The sequence below is a fragment of the Struthio camelus genome, unplaced genomic scaffold (assembly GCF_040807025.1).
Source record: "Struthio camelus isolate bStrCam1 unplaced genomic scaffold, bStrCam1.hap1 HAP1_SCAFFOLD_82, whole genome shotgun sequence".
Taxonomy (NCBI): Eukaryota; Metazoa; Chordata; class Aves; order Struthioniformes; family Struthionidae; genus Struthio; species Struthio camelus.
In genome coordinates, this window is record NW_027182594.1 from 183,397 (window position 1) to 206,039 (window position 22,643).

General features: G+C 73.5%; 3 protein-coding genes across 3 annotated transcripts; 1 reads left to right on the forward strand and 2 right to left on the reverse strand.

Annotated features, from left to right (window-relative positions):
• Nucleotides 1–647: 647 nt before the first annotated feature.
• DBP (D-box binding PAR bZIP transcription factor) lies at nt 648–3,286 on the reverse strand. Its single transcript, XM_068929188.1, has 3 exons — nt 2,877–3,286; nt 1,626–1,812; nt 648–965 (listed from the first exon to the last, which is right to left on the reverse strand). Exons 1-3 carry the CDS (start codon nt 3,107–3,109, stop codon nt 750–752), a joined length of 636 nt encoding a protein of 211 aa, XP_068785289.1. The 5' UTR covers nt 3,110–3,286; the 3' UTR covers nt 648–749.
• A 4,413-nt stretch (nt 3,287–7,699) lies between these two features.
• Nucleotides 7,700–14,001, reverse strand: FIZ1 (FLT3 interacting zinc finger 1). The gene is made up of 2 exons (XM_068929200.1): nt 13,226–14,001; nt 7,700–11,732 (listed from the first exon to the last, which is right to left on the reverse strand). Exon 2 carries the CDS (start codon nt 11,723–11,725, stop codon nt 9,830–9,832), a length of 1,896 nt encoding a protein of 631 aa, XP_068785301.1. The 5' UTR covers nt 11,726–11,732; nt 13,226–14,001; the 3' UTR covers nt 7,700–9,829.
• A 1,492-nt stretch (nt 14,002–15,493) lies between these two features.
• Nucleotides 15,494–19,875, forward strand: ZNF865 (zinc finger protein 865). Its single transcript, XM_068929199.1, has 2 exons — nt 15,494–15,706; nt 17,046–19,875. The coding sequence occupies exon 2, from the start codon at nt 17,060–17,062 to the stop codon at nt 19,736–19,738; it is 2,679 nt and encodes an 892-aa protein (XP_068785300.1). The 5' UTR covers nt 15,494–15,706; nt 17,046–17,059; the 3' UTR covers nt 19,739–19,875.
• Nucleotides 19,876–22,643: the final 2,768 nt, after the last annotated feature.

Genomic DNA, 22,643 nt, shown 5'->3' on the forward strand with positions numbered 1-22,643 from the left:
CGGTCCGGCTCCCCAACCCCTCCGCCGGCCGGCTCTCATCCCGGCTCCCGGCTCCGCGCCGCCTCCAGGTCAGTTTTAGGCTCTTGCCCGGTCCCGGTTCCAGATCCCGGTTCCGGGTCGGTGCCGGTTCCGGCTCCCGGTCCCGGGTGGCAGCTCCACGCCGGTTCCAGGTCGGGGCCGGTTCCCCAGCTCCGGTCCAGGCCGGCGCCGGCTGCCCGTCCTGGGCCGCTTCCAGGTTGTTTCCGGTCCCGGGCGGACCTGGGCGGTTCTGGGCAGTCCCAGGTGGTTCTGGGTGGTCCCAGGCGGTTCCAGGTGGTGCCGGGCGGTCCCAGGCGGTCCCGGGCGGTCCTGGGCGGTTCCGGGCGGTTCCAGGCGGTCTCGGGCGGTCCCGGGCAGTCCCAGGCAGTCCCGGGCGGTTCTGGGCGGTCCCAGGCGGTCCCGGGCGGTTCCAGGTGGTGCCGGGTGGCTCTGGGCGGTCCCGGGCGGTCCCAGGCGGTCCCAGGCGGTTCTGGGCAGTCCCAGGCGGTCCCGGGCGGTCCCAGGCGGTCCCAGGCGGTTCTGGGCAGTCCCAGGCGGTCCTGGGCGGTTCCGGGCGGTCCCAGGCGGTCCCGGGCGGTCCTGGGCGGTCCTGGGCGGTTCCGGGCGGTCCCAGGCAGTCCCGGGCGGTTCTGGGCGGTCCCAGGCGGTCCCGGGCGGTTCCAGGTGGTGCCGGGTGGCTCCGGGCGGTGCCGGGCGGTGCCGGGCGGTGCTCACAGGGCGCCGTGCCGGGCCTCGTAGCGGGCCAGCAGCGAGCGGTAGCGGCCCAGCTCCTGGCGCGCGGCCAGCACCTCCTGCCGCAGCAGCGCGTTCTCCCGCTCCAGGAAGGCGGCGCGCACCGAGATCTGGTTCTCCTTGAGGCGCCGGGCGTCCCGCGAGCGCTTCGCCGCCTCGTTGTTCTTGTAGCGCCGGCTCCAGTACTTCTCGTCCTGCCGGCGGGCCCCGGACGCCTGGGTCCCTCCCGGACGCCTGGGTCCCCCCCCTCCCCGCCCCGCCCCCAAGCACCCAGGTTTCCCCCAGTCCCACCCTGGGTCCCCTGGATGCTCCTGTTCTGCCCAGGACACCTGGGTGCTGCCTGGGTGCCGGGGACCCATCAGGCACTCGGGGACCACCCGGACGCCTGGGTCCCTCCCGGACTCCTGGGCCCCTGGCTGCCTGGGTCCCTCCTGGCTGCCTGGGTCCTTCCCAGACACCTGGGCCCTCCCGGACACCTGGGTCCCTCCCGGACTCCTGGGTCCCTCCCGGACACCTGGGCCCTTTCCCAGCCACCTGGGTCCCTCCCGGACACCTGGGCCCTCCCGGACTCCTGGATCCCTCCCGGACACCTGGGCCCTTTCCCAGCCACCTGGGCCCTCCCGGACGCCTGGGCCCCTGGATGCCTGGGTCCCTTCCAGCTGCCTGGGCCCCTGGAAACCCAGGTCCCCCCAGACACCTGGGTCCCTCCCGGACGCCTGGGCCCCTGGATGCCTGGGTCCCTCCCAGCTGCCTGGACCCCCAGACACACGGGTGGCCCCAGACGCCTGGGTCCCTCCCGGACACCTGGGTCCCTGCCGGACGCCTGGGCCCCGCGCCCGCGCCGGGCTGCCCACCTTCTGCTCCTCGGGCACGTGGATCTTGCGGGCTTTCTTCATGATGGGCTGGGGCCGGAGCTCCTCCTGGGAGAAGCGGCGCTTGCGGGGGTCGAAGGCCTCGGGGCCGGGCGCGCTGGGGAGCGCCGGGGCGGCGGCGGCCGGCGCGAAGTTCGGCAGCACCTCGAGCTCCGGGGCGGCGCCGGGGCTGGGGGCGGCGCGGGGCGGCGCCGGGGCTGGGCCGCCCGCTCAGACCGGGCCCCCGCGCCCGCCGCCCCCGTCGCGACCCGGGGGGGGGGGGGGCTGGCCCGGACGCCTGGGTCCCCCCGGGGAGGGGGAGATGGGGGCGGAGCAGGGGCACCCGGACGCCTGGGTCCCCTGGGGGGGGTATGGGGGGGAGACCCCGGACGCCTGGGTCCCTGGGGGGGGATATGGGGGGGTGGGAGACCCCGGACGCCTGGGTCCCTGGGGGGGGCTATGGGGGGTGGGAGACCCCGGACGCCTGGGTCCCTGGGGGGGGCTATGGGGGGGGGAGACCCCGGACACCTGCGTCCCTGGGGGGGGCTATGGGGGGGTGGGAGACCCCGGACGCCTGGGTCCCTGGGGGGGGATATGGGGGGGAGACCCCGGACGCCTGGGTCCCTGGGGGGGGATATGGGGGGGGGAGACCCCGGACACCTGGGTCCCTGGGGGGGGCTATGGGGGGGGAGACCCCGGACACCTGGGTCCCTGGGGGGGGATATGGGGGGGGGAGACCCCGGACACCTGGGTCCCTGGGGGGGGCTATGGGGGGGTGGGAGACCCCGGACGCCTGGGTCCCTGGGGGGGGATATGGGGGGGGAGACCCTGGACGCCTGGGTCCCTGGGGGGGGATATGGGGGGGGGAGACCCCGGACGCCTGGGTCCCTGGGGGGGGCTATGGGGGGGTGGGAGACCCCGGACGCCTGGTCCCCTGGGGGGGGGGGGGCAGGGCAATGCACAGGGTGTGGTGGGGGCACCCGGACGCCTGGGCCCTGGGGTGCTGGGGGTGGGGTCAAGCCCTGGATGCCTGGGTCCCCTGGGGTGGGTATGGGGGGGGGGAGACCCCAGACGCCTGCGTCCCTGGGGGGGGGCTACGGGGGGGGAGACCCCGGACGCCTGCGTCCCTGGGGGGGGGGGGCTATGGGGGGGGGGAGACCCCGGACGCCTGGGTCCCCTGGAGGCTGCGGGGGTGGGGTCAGGTCCCGGACGCCTGGGTCCCCGGGGGGAGGTTATGGGGGGCAATGGGGGCACGGCCGGGTGCCCGGACGCCTGGGCCCCGGGGGGCGGGGGGACGCACCGGCGGGGCGCTCGCGGTCGCGGTCGCGGTCGCGCTCGGGGGGCGTCGCCGGCAGCCCGTGCTCCCGCAGGAACTCGTCCAGGTCGACGTACTCGAGGTCGCCCAGCGGCCCCGGGCGCTCCCAGAGCAGCGGCGCCCCGAAGGGCCCCGGCGCCCCCCGGCCCGGGCAGCCGCCCGCCTCCTCCATGGGCGCCCGCTCCGCCGCCCCTGCCGCGGCCCGTCACCACCCGGACGCCTGGGTCCCCGCCTGGGGGGCCCGGACGCCTGGGTGCCCCTCGCCCAGGACGCCTGGGTCCCCACCACCCACCACACCTGGGTGCCCCTCGCCCAGGACGCCTGGGCCCCCACCTCCCGGACACCTGGGTCCCCCTCGCCCAGGACGCCTGGGCCCCCACCTCCCGGACACCTGGGTCCCCCCTCCCGGACGCCTGGGTCCCCACCTCCTGGACGCCTGGGCCCCCCTCACCCAGGACACCTGGGTCCCCCTCACCCAGGATGCCTGGGCCCCCACCTCCTGGACGCCTGGGTGCCCCTCGCCCAGGACGCCTGGGTCCCCACCACCCACCACACCTGGGTGCCCCTCGCCCAGGACGCCTGGGTCCCCACCTCCCGGACACCTGCGTCCCCGCCTGAGGGGCCCGGACACCTGGGCCCCCACCTCCCGGACGCCTGGGTCCCCCTCGCCCAGGACACCTGGGCCCCCACCTCCCGGACGCCTGGGTCCCCCTTGCCCAGGACACCTGGGCCCCCACCTCCCGGACGCCTGGGCCCCCACCTCCCGGACACCTGGGTCCCCCTCACCCAGGACGCCTGGGCCCCCACCTCCCGGATGCCTGGGCCCCCCTCACCCAGGACGCCTGGGCCCCCACCCCCCGGACACCTGGGCCCCCACCTCCCGGACGCCTGGGCCCCCACCTCCTGGACGCCTGGGTCCCCCTCACCCAGGACGCCTGGGCCCCCACCTCCCAGACACCTGGGTCCCCCTCGCCCAGGACACCTGGGTCCCCACCTCCCGGACGCCTGGGCCCCCACCTCCCGGACACCTGGGTCCCCCTCGCCCAGGACGCCTGGGCCCCCCTCGCCCAGGACGCCTGGGCCCCCACCTCCAGGACGCCTGGGTCCCCCTCACCCAGGACGCCTGGGCCCCCACCTCCCGGACACCTGGGTCCCCCTCGCCCAGGACGCCTGGGTCCCCACCTCCCGGACACCTGGGCCCCCACCCCCCGGACGCCTGGGCCACCTCCCGGACGCCTGGGTCCCCCTCACTCAGGACGCCTGGGCCCCCACCTCCCGGACACCTGGGTCCCCCTCGCCCAGGACGCCTGAGCCCCCACCTCCAGGACACCTGGGCCCCCACCTCCCGGACGCCTGGGTCCCCCTCGCCCAGGACACCTGGGCCCCCACCTCCCGGACACCTGGGCCCCCCTCACCCAGGACGCCTGAGCCCCCACCTCCAGGACGCCTGGGTCCCCCTCACCCAGGACACCTGGGCCCCCCTCGCCCAGGACGCCTGGGTCCCCCTCGCCCAGACGCCTGGGTCCCCCTCGCCCAGACGCCTGGGTCCCTGGGCCTGTGGGGCCCGGACGCCTGGGTCCTTTGCTGGCTGGGGGGGCAGGGGGGGTGGAGGGACCGGGTCGGGGGGGGGGGTCGCCTGGGTTCTGCCCCCATTCGGGGCGGGGGGGGGGGGAGGAGAAGGAGCCCGGACGCCTGGGCCCTCCCCCCCCCACAGTGGCGGTTAATCCGGGCGCTGGCGGGGGGCAGCGGTGCCGGGGGGGGGGCGGCACGCGGGGGGGCCGCGTGCGAGGGGCCCGGGGGGGGGGGCGCGGCGCCTCGTGAGCCGCCCGCACGTGCCGGGCCGCGCGCGGGCCGCCCACGTGACACCCCCGGGGGGGGGGGGTGGGCGGCGCGCGCCGGCCACACGCGTGTGCGCGCCTCGGGCGTGCGCGTGGGCACGTGTCCCCGCCGCGGGGTGCGTGTGTGCGGGGGGGGGGGGGGGTCACACGCCTGCACGGCGGCGGCACGTGCCGGGGCGGCGGGGGGAGCGCGGCGGGGGGGGGGGGCCGGGCACGCGTGCACACGTGTGTGCGTGGCGCTGCACGCGTGCGCGCCGGCCCGGCCCGGCCCACGTGCCGCGCTCACCTCGCCTGACCCCGCTGCGCCAGCCGGGGGGGGGGGGCCGGATCGCCCCCTCCCTCCCCGAAAACGGGAGAGCGGCCAAAAGGGGGCCCAGGCGTCCGGGAAGGGGGATCCCCCCCCCCAAAAAGGGGGCCCAGGAGTCCGGGAGGGAATTGTCCCCGATGGGGGGGCCCAGGTGTCCGGGGGGGGCGCCCAGGCGTCCGGGAAGGGGGATCCCCCCCCCAAAAAGGGGGCCCAGGAGTCCGGGAGGGAATTGTCCCCGATGGGGGGGCCCAGGCGTCCGGGAAGAGGGATCCCTCCCCAAAAGGGGGCCCAGGCGTCCGGGGGGGGCCCAGGCGTCTGGGGAGGGAATCATCCCCGATGGGGGGGCCCAGGCGTCCGGGAGGGAATCGTCCCTGATGGGGGGGCCCAGGCGTCCGGGGGGGCCCAGGCGTCTGGGGAGGGAATCATCCCCGATGGGGGGGCCCAGGCGTCCGGGGGGGCCCAGGCGTCCGGGAGGGAATCGTCCTCGATCGGGGGGCCCAGGTGTCCGGGGGGACCCAGGCGTCCGGGGAGGGGGATTCTCCCCCAAAAGGGGGCCCAGGCGTCCGGGGGGGGGGAATCGTCCCCCAAAAGGGGGCCCAGGCGTCCGGGGGGCGGCGGCGGGGGGGCCCAGGCGTCCTGCCGCGGCCCCTCCCCCGGTCCCCGCTGTCTCCAGCCCCCCCCGGTGCCCCCCCCGGTGCCCCCCCCGGGTCCCCCCGGTGCCGACCTGGCCCGTCGCGCCCCGCCGTCCCCCGGCCCTCGGCATGTGCCGCCCGCGGCCACCGCGCACCGCGATTCCCCCCCCAACACCGCCCCTCGCCCCGCCCCTCGCCCCGCCCCGCGCGAGGCCCCGCCCCCGCCCGCCGGCCCCGCGCCAATCGCCGCCCGGCTCCGCGCTCAGCCCCGCCCACCGGCGCCGCCTCCTCCGGCGGGGCGGGGCGGGGGGCGAGGGGGCGGGGCGATGGTGGGCGGGGCTGAGCGCGCGTGGCTCCGCCCCCCTCGGCGCAGGCTCCGCCCCCGGGGCGGGACGTGGGCGGGGGGGTGTATTGCCCCCTATGGCCCCCCATTGCCCCCCTCATTCCCCTCCATATTGCCCCCATTGGACCCCCCACCCCCCATTGCCCCCTCCCCATTGCCCTCCCCCTTATTGCCCCATTGCCCCCCATATTGCCCCCATTTCCCCCCTTATTGCCCCATTGCCCCCCCTCATTCCCCCATATTGCCCCCTCCCAATTACCCCCATTGCCCCCCCATATTGCCCCATTGCACCCCACACTACCCTCCCTATTGCCCCCAGTGCCCCCTCCCCATTACCCCCATTGCCCCCCATTGCCCCCCATTGCCCCATTTCCCTATTGCACCCCCATATTGCCCCCATTGCCCCTCTATTGCCCCCTCCCCATTACCCCCATTTCCCCCCCATTTCCCCCATTGCCCCCATTGCCCCCTCCCCATTACCCCCATTTCCCCCCATTTCCCCCATTGCCCCATTGCACCCCCATATTGCCCCCATTGCCCCCTCCCCATTACCCCCATTGCCCCCCATTCCCCCCTCATTGCCCCATTGCACCCCCCCATATTGCCCCATTGCCCCCCCATTGCCCCATTGCACCCCCACTACCCTCCCTATTGCCCCCCATTGCCCCCTCCCCATTTCCCCATTGCACCCCCATATTGCCCCCATTGCACCCCAGTGCCCCCTCCTCATTACCCCCATTTCCCCCCATTTCCCCCCATTGCCCCATTGCACCCCCCATATTGCCCCCATTGCCCCTCTATTGCCCCCTCCCCATTACCCCCCATTTCCCCCCATTGCCCCATTGCACCCCCCCATATTGCCCCCATTGCCCCCTCCCCATTACCCCCATTTCCCCCCCATTGCCCCATTGCACCCCCCCATATTGCCCCCATTGCCCCCTCCCCATTACCCCCATTGCCCCCCATTTCCCCCATTTCCCATTTGCACCCCCCATATTGCCCCCATTGCCCCTCTATTGCCCCCTCCCCATTACCCCCATTGCCCCTCATTTCCCCCCCATTGCCCCACTGCACTCCCCCCATATTGCCCCCCATTGCCCGCCCCGGGATCGCACCCCCCCCATTCCCCCCCTCCTCATCGCCCCTCCCGCCCAGAAAGGGGCGGGGCTGCGGCTCCCCGCCCGCCCCGCCCCCGGCGCCACCCGCAGCCAATGGGAGCGCGCGGGGGGCGGGGCCGTGTCATGCGGCCGGGCCATGGGGGCCGGGGGGGGGGGGGGGCGGGTGACCTAGATTTAGCCAATGGGGCCGCTCGGCCGGGGCGGGGCCTGACCCAGTTTTAGCCAATGGGGAGCGAGCGGCCTGCGGGGCGCGGAGCACGTGGGGCGGCACGTGCCGGGGCGGGGGGGGGGCGGGGGCGGCCGCGCTCTTAAAGGGGCCGCGCGCTGCGGGCGCCGCTCCGCGGGGGGCCCAGGCGTCCGGGCCGGTTTCCCCCCCCCCCCGGGGCCCGGTGTTCACGGGGACCCTTCACCCCCCCGTTAGCGACCCCGGTAATGAGCCCCCCCATGACCCCCCGCCGTTAACGACCCCGTTAACGACCCCCCCTCATTAACGAGGGACCCTGGTAACGAGGCCCCCACGACCCCCCTCGTTAACGACCCCGGTAATGAGCCTCCCATGACCCCCCTCGTTAACGAGGGACCGTGGTAACGAGCCCCCCATGACCCCCCCTCGTTAACGAGGGACCTGCGGTAACGAGGCCCCCTATGACCCCCCTCATTAATGAGGGCCCAGTAATGAGGATCCCGGCGCTAACGAGGATCCTGCAGCAACGAGGATCCCGTGACCCCAGGGCTAACGAGGATCCCACGTTAACGAGGATCCCGCGGTAACGAGGTCCCGGTGCTAATGAGGCCCCGGCAGTAATGAGGATCCCGGCGCTAACGAACTCCTGCAGTAATGAGGATCCTGTGGTAACGAGGATCCCGTGACCCCAGCGCTAACGAGGATCCCGCGGTAACGAGGATCCCGTGACCCCAGTGCTAACGAGGACACCGCGGTAACGAGCCCCGGGGTCTTTGAGTGTTTATTAGCAGCGACGACAAACGAGCCGAGTCGCGGGTTCGTTAGCGGCCCCGTAACGAGGTGGGGGGAGGGTCATTACAGCCCCTCGTGATGCCCCCATCCCCCCAACGGGGACGTTGTCCCCACGGCGGTGGGGACGTCACGGGGACGTCACGGGGACGTCACGGGTGACACGGGAACATCACGGGGACATCACGGGTGACACGGGGACGTCATGGGGACCTCATGGGTGACACGGGAACATCACGGGGACGTCATGCGTGTCACAGGGATGTCACGGGGACGTCACAGGTGTCACAGGGACCTGGTGCCAACGTCATGGCATGGCCAGAGACCCCACGGGTGACACGAGGACCTCATCCTGACGTCATGGTGTGACTGGGGACCCCATGGGGACCTCGTCCTGAGGTCACAGCACGGCCAAGGCCCCTGTGGGGACCTCGTCCCAACGTCACAGCCTGGCTGGGGACCCCTTACTGCCGCAGGGACCTTGTCCCGACATCACAGCATGGCTGGAGACGCCACAGGGACCTCCTCCTGACGTCATGGCATGGCCAAGCACATCATGGGTGTCGCTGGGCCCTCGTGCCGATGTCGTGCTATGGCCAGTGACCCCATGGAGACCTCATCCCAACATCGCGGCATGGCCGGGCACCCCACAGGTGCCATAGGGACCTCGTCCCAATGTCATGGCGTAAGCAGGGACCCCATGGGGACCTCAGTCCAACCTCATGGCTTGGCTGGGGACCCCATAGATGCCACGAGGACCTTGTCCTGAAGCCATGGTCCAACCAGGAACCCCATGAGGACCTCAGTCCAACCTCATGGCTTGGCTGGGGACCCCATAGATGCCACGAGGACCTTGTCCTGAAGCCATGGTCCAACCAGGGACCCCATGAGGACCTCAGTCCAACCTCATGGCTTGGCTGGGGACCCCATAGATGCCACAAGGACCTTGTCCTGAAGCCATGGTCCAACCAGGGACCCCATGGGGACCTCAGTCCAACCTCATGGCTTGGCTGGGGACCCCATAGATGCCACAAGGACCTTGTCCTGAAGCCATGGTCCAACCAGGGACCCCATGGGGACCTCAGTCCAACCTCATGGCTTGGCTGGGGACCCCATAGATGCCACGAGGACCTTGTCCTGAAGCCATGGTCCAACCAGGGACCCCATGGGGACCTCAGTCCAACCTCATGGCTTGGCTGGGGACCCCATAGATGCCACGAGGACCTTGTCCTGAAGCCATGGTGCAACCAGGGACCCCATGGGGACCTCAGTCCAACCTCATGGCTTGGCTGGGGACCCCATAGATGCCACGAGGACCTTGTCCTGAAGCCATGGTCCAACCAGGGACCCCATGGGGATCTCAGTCCAACCTCATGGCTTGGCTGGGGACCCCATAGATGCCACGAGGACCTTGTCCTGAAGCCATGGTGCAACCAGGGACCCCATGGGGAGCTCAGTCCAACCTCATGGCTTGGCTGGGGACCCCATAGATGCCACGAGGACCTTGTCCTGAAGCCATGGTGCAACCAGGAACCCCATGGGGAGCTCAGTCCAACCTCATGGCTTGGCTGGGGACCCCATAGATGCCACAGGGAGCTCTTCCCGAAGCCACAGTGCAACCGGGAGCCCCTGGGCCGGGGAGGCCCCGGGCCGGCTGGGCCAGGGTGGGGGTCCGCGCGCCCTAGTCGATGCCGCGGTGCAGCTTGAGGTGGCGGGAGAGGTTGCTGAGGGTGATGAAGCCCTTGGGGCAGAGGGAGCAGCGGAAGGGGCGCTCGCCGCTGTGCAGCAGCCGGTGCCGCTTCAGGTAGCACTCGTGGCGGAAGAACTTGCCGCACTCGTGGCACTGGTAGGGCTTCTCGCCCGTGTGCACCAGCACGTGGCGGTCCAGGTCGCGGGGGCTGCGGAAGAGCTTCTCGCACTCGCTGCAGCCGTAGAGCTTCTTGGCGGGGCGCGCGGGGCCGGCGGCGGGGCCGGCGGTGGGGCCGGGGCCGGCGGGGCCGGTGGGCACGGCGGGGTGCTGGCTGCCGTGGTGGGCTTCCAGGGCGGGCAGCGCGGCGAAGGGCGCCCCGCAGAGCCCGCAGGCGAAGGCGGCCTCGCCGGCGTGGGCGGCCAGGTGGGCGGCCAAGGCGGCCGCCGTGGCGAAGAAGGTGCCGCACTCGCACTGGTGCGGCGCGGCCGGGCGGCAGGCGGCGCAGGCCAGGGCGGCGGCGGCGGCGGCGGTGTTGGTGGCCATGGTGGTGGCCATGGTGGTGGTGTTGGTGGCCATGGTGGTGTTGGTGGCCATGGTGGTGGCCATGGCGGTGGTGTTGGTGGCCATGGTGCTGTTGGTGGCCATGTTGATGCTGTTGGTGGTGCTGTTGGTGCCCGTGGCGGTGGTGTTGGTAGCCATGGTGCTGTTGGTGGCCACGGTGGCGCTGTTGGTGGCCATGGTGCTGTTGGTGGCCATGGCAGCGCTGTTGGTGGCCATGGCGGTGGTGTTGATGGTGGTGTTGGTGCCCACGGTGGTGGTGTTGGTGCCCATGGTGCTGTTGGTGGCCATGGCAGCACTGTTGGTGGCCATGGCGGTGGTGTTGATGGTGGTGTTGGTGCCCACGGTGGTGGTGTTGGTGCCCATGGTGCTGTTGGTGGCCATGGCAGCACTGTTGGTGGCCATGGCGGTGGTGTTGATGGTGGTGTTGGTGCCCACGGTGGTGGTGTTGGTGCCCATGGTGCTGTTGGTGGCCATGGCAGCACTGTTGGTGGCCATGGCGGTGGTGTTGATGGTGGTGTTGGTGCCCACGGTGGTGGTGTTGGTGGCCATGGTGCTGTTGGTGGCCATGACGGTGGTGCTGATGGTGGTGTTGGTGCCCATGGTGGTGGTGTTGGTGCCCACGGTGGTGCTGTTGGTGGCCATGGTGCTGTTGGCGGCCATGGCAGCGCTGTTGGCGGCCATGGCGGTGCTGCTGGCGCTGTTGGTGCCCACGGCGGCGGCGCTACCCCCGCCGGCCTCGTGCGTCAGCTTGTGGCGCTCCAGCAGGGCCGGCGCGTTGAAGTCCCGCTCGCAGCGGGGGCACTTGAAGGGCTTGACGGCCCCGTGCGCCCGCCAGTGCCGGCGCAGCTCGGCCGCGGCCGGGAAGCGGCGGCCGCAGGCGCCGCAGCCGAAGGGCGCCCGGGGCGGCCCGGGGCCGGCGGGGCCGGGGCCGGGGCCGGGGCCGGCGCGGTGCTGCCGCTTGAGGTGGCGGCCCAGGCTGCTGCGGGAGGAGAAGCGCAGGGCGCAGACGTGGCAGCGGTAGGGCTTCTCGCCGGTGTGGACCACCTGGTGGTGCAGGAGGCCGGTGGAGTCGCGGAAGCCCTTGGGGCAGGCGGCGCAGCGGTAGGGCCGCTCGCCCGTGTGGCTCCGCAGGTGGTTGGCCAGGTTGAAGGAGTGCTTGAAGCTCTTGGCGCAGCGCGGGCAGCCGAAGGGCTTGAGCGGCGTGTGCCGGGCGAAGTGGCGCCGCAGGTCCGAGCGGTACCGGAAGCTCTTGCCGCATTCGGAGCAGTGGAAGGGCCCCGGCGACCCGCCGGGCTGCGGCGGCTCCGGGGCGGTCGCGGCCTCCATGGCGGCTCTGTGCGGGGAGGCGGGGGGGGGGGTGAGTGGGGGGGGCGCCCCAAATCGCTGCCCCCACCCCCGGCTAAACACACACGTGCACAACCCAGAGGGGGCCCAGGTGTCCGGGGGGACCCAGGCGTCCGGGGACGCTGCCCTGACCTGCAGCCCTGAGGGGGGGCCCAGGCGTCCAGGGGGCCCAGGTGTCCGGGGATGCCACCCTGACCCACAGCCCCGAGGGGCCCAGGCGTCCGGGGGGGCCCAGGCGTCCGGGGGGGCCCAGGTGTCCGGGGATGCCACCCTGACCTGCAGTCCTGAGGGGGGGCCCAGGCGTCTGGGAAGGGGCCCAGGCGTCCGGGGATGCCACCCTGACCTGCAGCCCTGAGGGGGGGCCCAGGCGTCCGGGGGGCCCAGGTGTCCGGGGACGCCGCCCTGACCTGCAGCCCTGAGGGGGGGCCCAGGCGTCCGGGGGGGCCCAGGCGTCCGGGGGGCCCAGGTGTCCAGGGATGCCACCCTGACCTGCAGCCCTGAGGGGGGGCCCAGGCGTCCGGGGGGGGCCCAGGCGTCCGGGGACGCTGCCCTGACCTGCAGCCCTGAGGGGGGGCCCAGGTGTCCGGGGGGACCCAGGTGTCTGGGGACGCCGCCCTGACCTGCAGCCCTGAGGGGGGGCCCAGGCGTCCGGGGGGGCCCAGGCGTCCGGGGGGCCCAGGTGTCCGGGGACGCTGCCCTGACCTGCAGCCCCGAGGGGGGGCCCAGGCGTCCGGGGGGGCCCAGGTGTCCGGGGGGCCCAGGTGTCCGGGGATGCCGCCCTGACCTGCAGCCCTGAGGGGGGGCCCAGGGGCCCGGGGGGGGCCCAGGTGTCCAGGGGGGGCCCAGGTGTCCAGGGATGCCGCCCTGACCTGCAGCCCTGAGGGGGGGCCCAGGCGTCCGGGGGGGCCCAGATGTCCGGGGGGCCCAGGTGTCCGGGGACGCCGCCCTGACCTGCAGCCCTGAGGGGCCCAGGCGTCCGGGGGGGCCCAGGCGTCCGGGGGGCCCAGGTGTCCGGGGACGCTGCCCTGACCTGCAGCCCCGAGGGGGGGGCCCAGGCGTCCGGGGGGGGCCCAGGTGTCCGGGGGGCCCAGGTGCCCGGGGACGCCGCCCTGACCTGCAGCCCTGAGGGGGGGCCCAGGGGTCCGGGGGGGGCCCAGGTGTCCAGGGATGCCACCCTGAGCTGCAGCCCCGAGGGGCCCAGGCATCCAGGGGGGCCCAGGGGTCCGGGGATGCTGCTTTGACCCTCATCCCAAAGGGGCCCAGGCGTCCGGGCATGTCACCCTGACCTGCACCCCCTGAAGGGCCCAGGCGTCCGGGGATGCTGCCCTGACCCACGCCCCCCAAGGGGCCCAGGCGTCCAGGGCCCTGCTCCATAGACCCAGCAGCCCCCCGAGGGACCCAGGCGTCCGGGCTGCCCCTGCCCATCCCCCCGCCGCCCCCTCCCCTCCCAGGGGCCCAGGCGTCCGGGCGCCCCGCACTCACAGCTCCCCGTGGGCGCCGACATGTTACGGGGGGGAGGGGCTCGTCACTTCCGCCCAGTGGGGTCGCGGGGGGGGGGTCGTCCTGTGCCCCCCCCGGCTGTCCCCGCCCCCCTCCCAATCCAGGCCTCTGATTGGCTAATGGCAGCACCCCCCCCTTGGCGGCCATCTTTAGTGTGGGCACAGAGCAGCGGGCGCCATGTTGGGGGTGGGCAGGTGAGTGTGCTGGGGGGGCTCAGGCGCCATCTTTGTTGTGGGCGGGGGCCCCACCCTCACCCCAGGCCCCCCCCGGCGCCATCTTGGGTGTGGGCAGCACCCTCAGAGCGGTGCCATCTTGTCTGGAGCTGCCCCATCTTAGCGCCCAGGGCAGCGGGGGGCCCGGCGGCCATGCCAGGAGGCCGCCGGCGCCATCTTGAGTGTGGGCAGGGCCTGCGGCAGCAGCGGCCGGGGGCCCATTTTGAGAAAGGGCAGCGGCAGGGAGGCGCCATCTTGGTTGTGGGGGGAAGGCAGGCAGCGTGGCGCCATCTTTATTGCGGGCAAAGGGGTCACGGGGGCTGGGGGGACGCTGGGGCCCCCAAACAGGACCCAGACCCCCCCTGTACCGCAGGGGGAAGAGGCCTGGCTTCACCCCTGGCCCGTAACGAGGGCCCAGCTCGTTAACGCGGGGGCCCAACCTGCAATTAGCTCATCCGTTTGCCCTTGGGGGGCAAAACATGGGGCAGGGCCGGCCCGGACACCTGGGCCCCTTGAGTGTGCGGAGGGGAGCGGGGCCGGCCCGGACGCCTGGGCCCCTTGAGTGTGGGGTGAGCGGGGCCGGCCCGGACGCCTGGGCCCCTTGTGCGCGGAGGGGAGCGGGGCCGGCCCGGACGCCTGGGCCCCTTGAGTGTGGGGGAAGCGGGGCCGGCCCGGACGCCTGGGCTCCTTGAGTGCGCGGAGGGGAGCGGGGCCGGCCCGGACGCCTGGGCCCCTTGTGCGCGGAGGGGAGCGGGGCCGGCCCGGACGCCTGGGCCCCTTGTGCGCGGAGGGGAGCGGGGCCGGCCCGGACGCCTGGGCCCCTTGTGCGTGAAAGGGAGCGGGGCCGGCCCGGACGCCTGGGCCCCTTGAGTGTGGGGGAAGCGGGGCCGGCCCGGACGCCTGGGCCCCTTGAGTGCGCGGAGGGGAGCGGGGCCGGCCCGGACGCCTGGGCCCCTTGTGCGCGGAGGGGAGCGAGGCCGGCCCGGACGCCTGGGCCCCTTGTGCGCGGAGGGGAGCGGGGCCGGCCCGGACGCCTGGGCCCCTTGTGCGCGGAGGGGAGCGGGGCCGGCCCGGACGCCTGGGCCCCTTGAGTGCGTGGAGGGGGAGTGGAGCCGGCCCGGACGCCTGGGCCCCTTGAGTGTGGGGGAAGCGGGGCCGGCCCGGACGCCTGGGCCCCTTGAGTGCGCGGAGGGGAGCGGGGCCGGCCCGGACGCCTGGGCCCCTTGAGTGTGGGGGAAGCGGGGCCGGCCCGGACGCCTGGGCCCCTTGAGTGCGCGGAGGGGAGCGGGGCCGGCCCGGACGCCTGGGCCCCTTGAGTGTGGGGGGAGCGGGGCCGGCCCGGACGCTTGGGCCCCTTGTGCGTGAAGGGGAGCGGGGCCGGCCCGGACGCCTGGGCCCCTTGAGTGTGGGGGGAGCGGGGCTGGCCCGGACACCTGGGCCCCTTGTGCGTGAAGGGGAGCGGGGCCGGCCCGGACGCCTGGGCCCCTTGAGTGCGCGGAGGGGAGCGGGGCCGGCCCGGACGCCTGGGCCCCTTGAGTGTGGGGGAAGCGGGGCCGGCCCGGACGCCTGGGCCCCTTGAGTGTGGGGTGAGCGGGGCCGGCCCGGACGCCTGGGCCCCTTGTGCGTGAAAGGGAGCGGGGCCGGCCCGGACGCCTGGGCCCCTTGAGTGCGCGGAGGGGAGCGGGGCCGGCCCGGACGCCTGGGCCCCTTGAGTGCGCGGAGGGGAGCGGGGCCGGCCCGGACGCCTGGGCCCCTTGAGCGCGGAGGGGAGCGGGGCCGGCCCGGACGCCTGGGCCCCTTGAGTGCGCGGAGGGGAGCGGGGCCGGCCCGGACGCCTGGGCCCCTTGAGTGTGGGGGAAGCGGGGCCGGCCCGGACGCCTGGGCCCCTTGAGTGTGGGGGAAGCGGGGCCGGCCCGGACGCCTGGGCCCCTTGTCGGGGGAGGGGCGCGGGGCAGGCGCAAAGGCCTCTGGGAAGGCGCCCCCCCCATCCCCGTCAGCGTCACGTGGGGGGCCGGGCCGGGCCGGGGGGTTCCGGCTCCGGCGGGGGGAGGCGCTTCCGGCCAGGCCCGTCCGCGCGGGGCTCCAGGGCGGCCCCGGCAGAGCCCCCCCGCCCCCCCTCCCAGGGCTGGGCAGGGGGCCCAGGCGTCCGGGGGCGCCCCCCCGCCCCCGCGCTGCCTCAGGCCGCCGTCGCCCCCCCCGGCTCCGCGGACGGACGGACGGACGCTCCCGGACCTGGCATCACCCCCCCCAGGTGAGTGACCCCCGTCCCCCCCCCAGTGCCCCATAGCCCCCCCCCCAACCTCTGGCTCCTACAGCCCCCAGACCCCCCCAATGCCCCACCAGGACCCCCAAAATATGCCCCCCCAGGGTGAGTGCAGACCCATCACCCCCCCCCAGCCAGGAGACCCCCCCACCCAGCCCCTTGTGTGTCCAGGGACCCCCCCGGATGCTTTTACCCCCCCAAACCAGGTCCCCCAAGGGTGAGGAGACCCCCAAACCCATCTCCCCCATGGCCAGGGGACCTCTCTGGCCCTCTTAACCCCCAAAATTGCCCCCCCAAGGGCGAGGAGTCCCCCAAACCCATCTCCCCCATGGCCAGGGGACCTCTCTGGCCCTCTTAACCCCCAAAATTGCCCCCCAAAGGGTGAGGAGACCCCCAAAACCATCTCTCCCATGGCCAGGGGACCTCTCTGGCCCCCTTAATCCCAAAATTGCCCCTCCAAGGGCAGGGAGACCCCCAAAACCAGGTCCCCCAAGGGTGAGGAGACCCCCAAACCCATCTCCCCCATGGCCAGGGGACCTCTCTGGCCCTCTTAACCCCCAAAATTGCCCCCCAAAGGGTGAGGAGACCCCCAAACCCATCTCCCCCATGGCCAGGGGACCTCTCTGGCCCTCTTAACCCCCAAAATTGCCCCCCCAAGGGCAAGGAGACCCCAGACCCATCTCCCCCATGGCCAGGGGACCCCCACGGCCCCCTTAATCCCAAAATTGCCCCCCCAAGGGCAGGGAGACCCCCAAAACCAGGTCCCCCAAGGACGAGGAGACCCTCAAACCCATCTCCCCCATGGCCGGGGGACCCCCATGGCCCCCTTAATCCCAAAATTGCCCCTCCAAGGGCAGGGAGACCCCCAAAACCAGGTCCCCCAAGGGTGAGGAGACCCCCAAAACCATCTCCCCCATGGCCAGGGGACCTCTCTGGCCCTCTTAACCCCCAAAATTGCCCCACAAAGGGTGAGGAGACCCCCAAACCAGGTCCCCCAAGGGTGAGGAGACCCCCAAACCCATCTCCCCCATGGCCAGGGGACCTCTCTGGCCCTCTTAACCCCCAAAATTGCCCCCCCCAAGGGCAAGGAGACCCCAGACCCATCTCCCCCATGGCCAGGGGACCCCCACGGCCCCCTTAATCCTAAAATTGCCCCTCCAAGGGCAGGGAGACCCCCAAAACCATGTCCCCCAAGGGTGAGTAGACTCCCCAAACCAGGTCCCCCCAAGAGCAGGGAGACCCCCCAGACCAGCCCCATCCCGGACCCCAAAGCGAGGATTCCCCCCCCCCCAAGTTCCCACCGGCCTCACCCGCGCTCCCCCCGCAGCGGCGGCGGCGGCGATGGAAGCCAACGTGAGCGACGAGAGCGTCCACTTCCAGAGTTACCCCTTCGACTTCCTCGACTTCCTCAACCACCAGCGCTTCGAGCCGGCCGAGCCCTACGCCGCCGCCGCCGGCGGGGGCCACGAGCACCCCAAGGCGCCGCCGGGCCTGGGCTGCCCCCCGGCCCCCTTCGAGTACCCGCCGGCGCCCGCCGCCGCCCCCCCCGGCGCCCCCTTCGACCGGCCGGCCAAGCACAAGGACTTCAAGGCTGAAGGTCCCGCTCCGTCTTCTTCCTCGTCCTCCTCCTCTTCCTCGTCCTCCTCGTCCTCCTCCTCCTCCGCGGCGGCCAAGAAGGCCGAACCGGCCGCCCCCCCCTACCCGGTGGTGCCCCCCGGGCAGCCGCTCTTCGACGCCGGCGCCTTCAGCCCGCCCCAGTGGGGCATCGTGGACCTCTCGGGCCACCAGCACCTCTTCGGTGGCCTCAAGCGGGGGACGGCGGCGGCTCCGGCCCCGGTTCCTCCTCCTCCTCCTCCTCCTCCTCCTCCTCCTCCTCCTCCGGCGGCGGCGGCGTCCGGCGAGGCGCCGGCCAAGGAGGACAAGGGCTACTTCCGCCGGCTCAAGTACTTCATGGAGCGGCGCTTCCCGTGCGGCGTGTGCCAGAAGTCCTTCAAGCAGTCGTCCCACCTGGTGCAGCACATGCTGGTGCACACGGGCGAGCGGCCCTACGAGTGCGCCACGTGCGGCCGCACCTACAACCACGTCTCCAGCCTCATCCGCCACCGCCGCTGCCACAAGGACGACGCCGCCGCCGGACCCTCGGCCGCGCCGGTGGCCGCCGCCGTGGCTCCAACCGTGCCGCCGCCGCCGCCGGAGGGGCCCTTCACCTGCTCGCTCTGCTGGAAGGTCTTCAAGAAGCCGAGCCACCTGCACCAGCACCAGATCATCCACACGGGCGAGAAGCCCTTCAGCTGCTCGGTGTGCGAGAAGAGCTTCAACCGGCGCGAGAGCCTCAAGCGGCACGTCAAGACGCACTCGGCGCTGCTGCGGGTGCCCTGCGCCGTCTGCGGCAAGGAGTTCCGCGACGCCGCCTACCTGCTGCGGCACCAGGCCGCCCACGCCGGCCCCCGGCCCCACTACCGCTGCGACGCCTGCGGCAAGGCCTACGCCGCCCCGCAGAGCCTCCTGCGCCACCGGCAGCTGCAGCACAAGGCGGCCGCCGCCGCCGCCGCCTTCCCCGGCCCCTTCCTGGTGCCAGCCGAGGGGCCGGAGGGCGACGGCAAGGCGGGTTTCGGCGGCGGGTTGCTGGGCGCCCACCCGCTGCTGCTGGCCGGCGGCGGGAAGAGCTTCTGCTGCGGCATCTGCGGCCGGGGCTTCGGCCGGCGGGAGACGCTCAAGCGGCACGAGCGCATCCACACGGGCGAGAAGCCGCACCAGTGCGCCGTCTGCGGCAAGCGCTTCCGCGAGTCCTTCCACCTCTCCAAGCACCACGTGGTGCACACCCGCGAGCGGCCCTACAAGTGCGACCTCTGCGGCAAGGTCTTCGGCTACCCGCAGAGCCTCACCCGCCACAAGCAGATCCACCGCCTGCCCCTGCCCTGCGGTCTGCCCGCTCCCGGCGTGCTGGCCGGCGTCGCGGGGGGAGCCGCCGCCGCCGCCGCCGAGCCGGGTTACGGGTGCGGCGAGTGCGGCGAGCGCTTCCCCGACCTCTTCCACGCCATGAACCACAAGGAGGCCCACATGGCCGAGAAGCCCTACGCCTGCGACGCCTGCGGCAAGGCCTTCGGCTTCATCGAGAACCTCATGTGGCACAAGCTGGTCCACCAGGCCGCCCCGGAGCGGCTGCCGCCCGACGCCCTGCCGCCGGAGACGCCGGCCGCCGCCGAGGAGCACCCGGTGGTGCCGAGCGGGGAGCGCTTCAGCTGCGGCACGTGCGGGCAGAGCTTCAAGCACTTCCTGGGGCTGGTGACCCACAAGTACGTGCACCTGGTGCGGCGCACGCTGGCCTGCGGCGTGTGCGGGCAGAGCTTCGCCGGCGCCTACGACCTGCTGCTGCACCGCCGCAGCCACCGGCAGAAGCGGGGCTTCAGCTGCTCCGTGTGCGGCAAGCGCTTCTGGGAGGCGGCGCTGCTCATGCGGCACCAGCGGTGCCACACCGAGGAGCGGCCCTACCGCTGCGCCGTCTGCGGCCGCGGCTTCCTGCGCTCCTGGTACCTGCGGCAGCACAAGGTGGTGCACACCGGCGAGCGGGCCTACAAGTGCGCCCTGTGCAACAAGCGCTTCGCCCAGTCCTCCAGCCTGGCCGAGCACCAGCGGCTGCACGTGGTGGCCCGGCCCCAGCGCTGCCAGACCTGCGGCAAGACCTTCCGCTACCGCTCCAACCTGCTGGAGCACCAGCGCGTCCACCTGGGCGAGAAGGTCTACCGCTGCGACCTGTGCGGCAAGAGCTTCTTCTACCTGTCCTCCATCCTGCGGCACCAGCGCTCGCACGACGCCCGCCGCGACCTCCGCTGCGCCGCCTGCCTCAAGCTCTTCAAGGACCCCAAGTACTTCAGCAAGCACCTGCAGACCCACCAGGGCGGGCGGCCCTTCAAGTGCAGCACCTGCGGCGAGGCCTTCAGGAACACCTACGGCCTCAAGAAGCACCGGCACGGCCACAAGCTGGAGCGCCTCGCCGCCCTGGCCCACAAGGACCCCTAGGAGAGCCGCCGCCACGCGCCGGCCCCGCTGCTGCCCGTGTCCCCCCGCCCGGACGCTGCTGGGACCTCCTCGGCGGGCAAAGGCGGACTGGGCGCGGGCGCTTGCGGCACGGCTCAACAGCACCCGGCGCGGCTCAGCGCGGTGCAGCGCGGTGCAATGCAGCTCGGCACGGCTCGGCACGGTGCAACGCACCTCGGTGCAGCTCGACACGGTGCAGCGTGGCTCGGCACGGCTCGGCACGGTGCAACACACCTGGGTGCAGCTCGACACGGTGCAGCGCGGCTCGGCCCGGCTCAGCGCGGTGCAACGCACCTTGGTGCAGCTCGACACGGTGCAGCGCGGCTCGGCACGGCTCGGCACGGTGCAACGCACCTTGGTGCAGCTCGACACGGTGCAGCGCGGCTCGGCACAGCTCGGCGCGGTGCAGCGCACCTGGGTGCAGCTCAGCAAGGTGCAGCGCGGCTCGGCACAGCTCGGCGCGGTGCAACGCACCTGGGTGCAGCTCGACACGGTGCAGCGCGGCTCGGCACGGCTCGGCGCGGTGCAACGCACCTGGGTGCAGCTCGACACGGTGCAGCGCGGCTCGGCACAGCTCGGCACGGTGCAACGCACCTGGGTGCAGCTCGACACGGTGCAGCGCGGCTCGGCACGGCTCGGCGCGGTGCAACGCACCTGGGTGCAGCTCGACACGGTGCAGCGCGGCTCAGCCCGGCTCGGCATGGTGCAACGCACCTGGGTGCAGCTCGACACGGTGCAGCGCGGCTCGGCCCGGCTCAGTGCGGTGCAGCGCACCTGGGTGCAGCTCAGCAAGGTGCAGCGCGGCTCGGCACGGCTCGGCGCGGTGCAACGTGGCTCAGCACAGCTTGGTGCGGTGCAACACACCCTGATGCAGCTCAGCGCAGTGCAATGCAGCTCGGCACGGCTCGGCGCAGTGCAACGCACCTCGGCACAGCTCAGCGCGGTGCAACGCACCTGGGTGCAGCTCGACACGGTGCAACGCGGCTCGGCCCGGCTCGGCACGGTGCAGCGCACCTCGGTGCAGCTCGACACGGTGCAGCGCGGCTCGGCACGGCTCGGCGCGGTGCAACGCACCTCGGTGCAGCTCGACACGGTGCAGCGCGGCTCGGCCCGGCTCGGCGCGGTGCAGCGCACCTCGGTGCAGCTCGACACGGTGCAGCGCGGCTCGGCACGGCTCGGCACGGTGCAACGCACCTCGGTGCAGCTCGACACGGTGCAGCGCGGCTCGGCACGGCTCGGCGCGGTGCAGCGCACCTCGGTGCAGCTCGACACGGTGCAGCACGGCTCGGCACGGCTCGGCGCGGTGCAACGCACCTGGGTGCAGCTCGACACGGTGCAGCGTGGCTTGGCCCGGCTCGGCGCGGTGCAACGCACCTGGGTGCAGCTCGACACGGTGCAGCGCGGCTCGGCACGGCTCGGCACGGTGCAACGCACCTCGGTGCAGCTCGACACGGTGCAGCGCGGCTCGGCACGGCTCGGCGCGGTGCAGCGCACCTCGGTGCAGCTCGACACGGTGCAGCGCGGCTCGGCACGGCTCGGCGCGGTGCAACGCACCTGGGTGCAGCTCGACACGGTGCAGCGTGGCTTGGCACAGCTCGGCGCGGTGCAGCGCACCTCGGTGCAGCTCGACACGGTGCAGCGCGGCTCAGCCCGGCTCGGCACGGTGCAGCGCACCTCGGTGCAGCTCGACACGGTGCAGCGCGGCTCGGCACGGCTCGGCGCGGTGCAGTGCACCTCGGTGCAGCTCGACACGGTGCAGCACGGCTCGGCACGGCTCGGCACGGTGCAACGCACCTGGGTGCAGCTCGACACGGTGCAGCGCGGCTCGGCCCGGCTCGGCGCGGTGCAACGCACCTGGGTGCAGCTCGACACGGTGCAGCGCGGCTCGGCACGGCTCAGTGCGGTGCAGCGCACCTGGGTGCAGCTCAGCAAGGTGCAGCGCGGCTCGGCACGGCTCGGCGCGGTGCAACGTGGCTCAGCACAGCTTGGTGCGGTGCAACACACCCTGATGCAGCTCAGCGCAGTGCAATGCAGCTCGGCACGGCTCAGCACGGTGCAACGCACCTCGGCACAGCTCAGCGCGGTGCAACGCACCTGGGTGCAGCTCGACACGGTGCAGCGCGGCTCGGCCCGGCTCAGCGTGGTGCAGCGCAGCTCGGTGCAGCTCAACACGGTGCAGCGCGGCTCGGCACGGTGCAACGCACCTTGGCACAGCTTGATGCGGTGCAGCAAGGTGCAGTGCGGCTCAGCACCACCCGGCGCTGCACGGCATGGTGCAGCATGGCTCGGCGTGGCTCGGCACAGCGCGGCTCAGCTCAGTGCAGCCGTGCTCAGCACAGCTCGGCGCGCAGCAGAAGGACACGGCACAGCTCAGCACGGCTTGGCGCGGTGCAGCAAAGCTCAGCGCAGTGCAGGACAATGCAGCGCAGCTCGGCACGGCTCGGCACGGCTCGGCACAGCTTGGCACGGTGCAGCCATGCTCGGCACAGCTTGGCGTGCGGCAGGACACGGCACGGCTCGGCACGCTGCAGCAAAGCTCAGCGCAGTGCAGGACAATGCAGCACGGCTCGGCGCGGTGCAGCACAGCGTGGCGCGGTGCAGAGGGACGCGGCACGGCTCGGCACGGTGCAGCACGGCTCGGTGCAGCACAGCACGGCGCGGCGCGGTGCAGAGGGACGCGGCACGGCTCGGCACGGCTTGGCCCAGCGCGGCGCGGTGCAGAGGGACGCGGCACGGCTCAGCACGGCGCGGCACGGTGCAGCACGGCTCGGTGCGGTGCGGCACGGCTCGGTGCGGTGCAGAGGGACGCGGCACGGCTCGGCACGGTGCAGCACGGCGCAGCACGGTGCAGCACGGCTCGGTGCAGCGCAGCACGGCGCAGCACAGT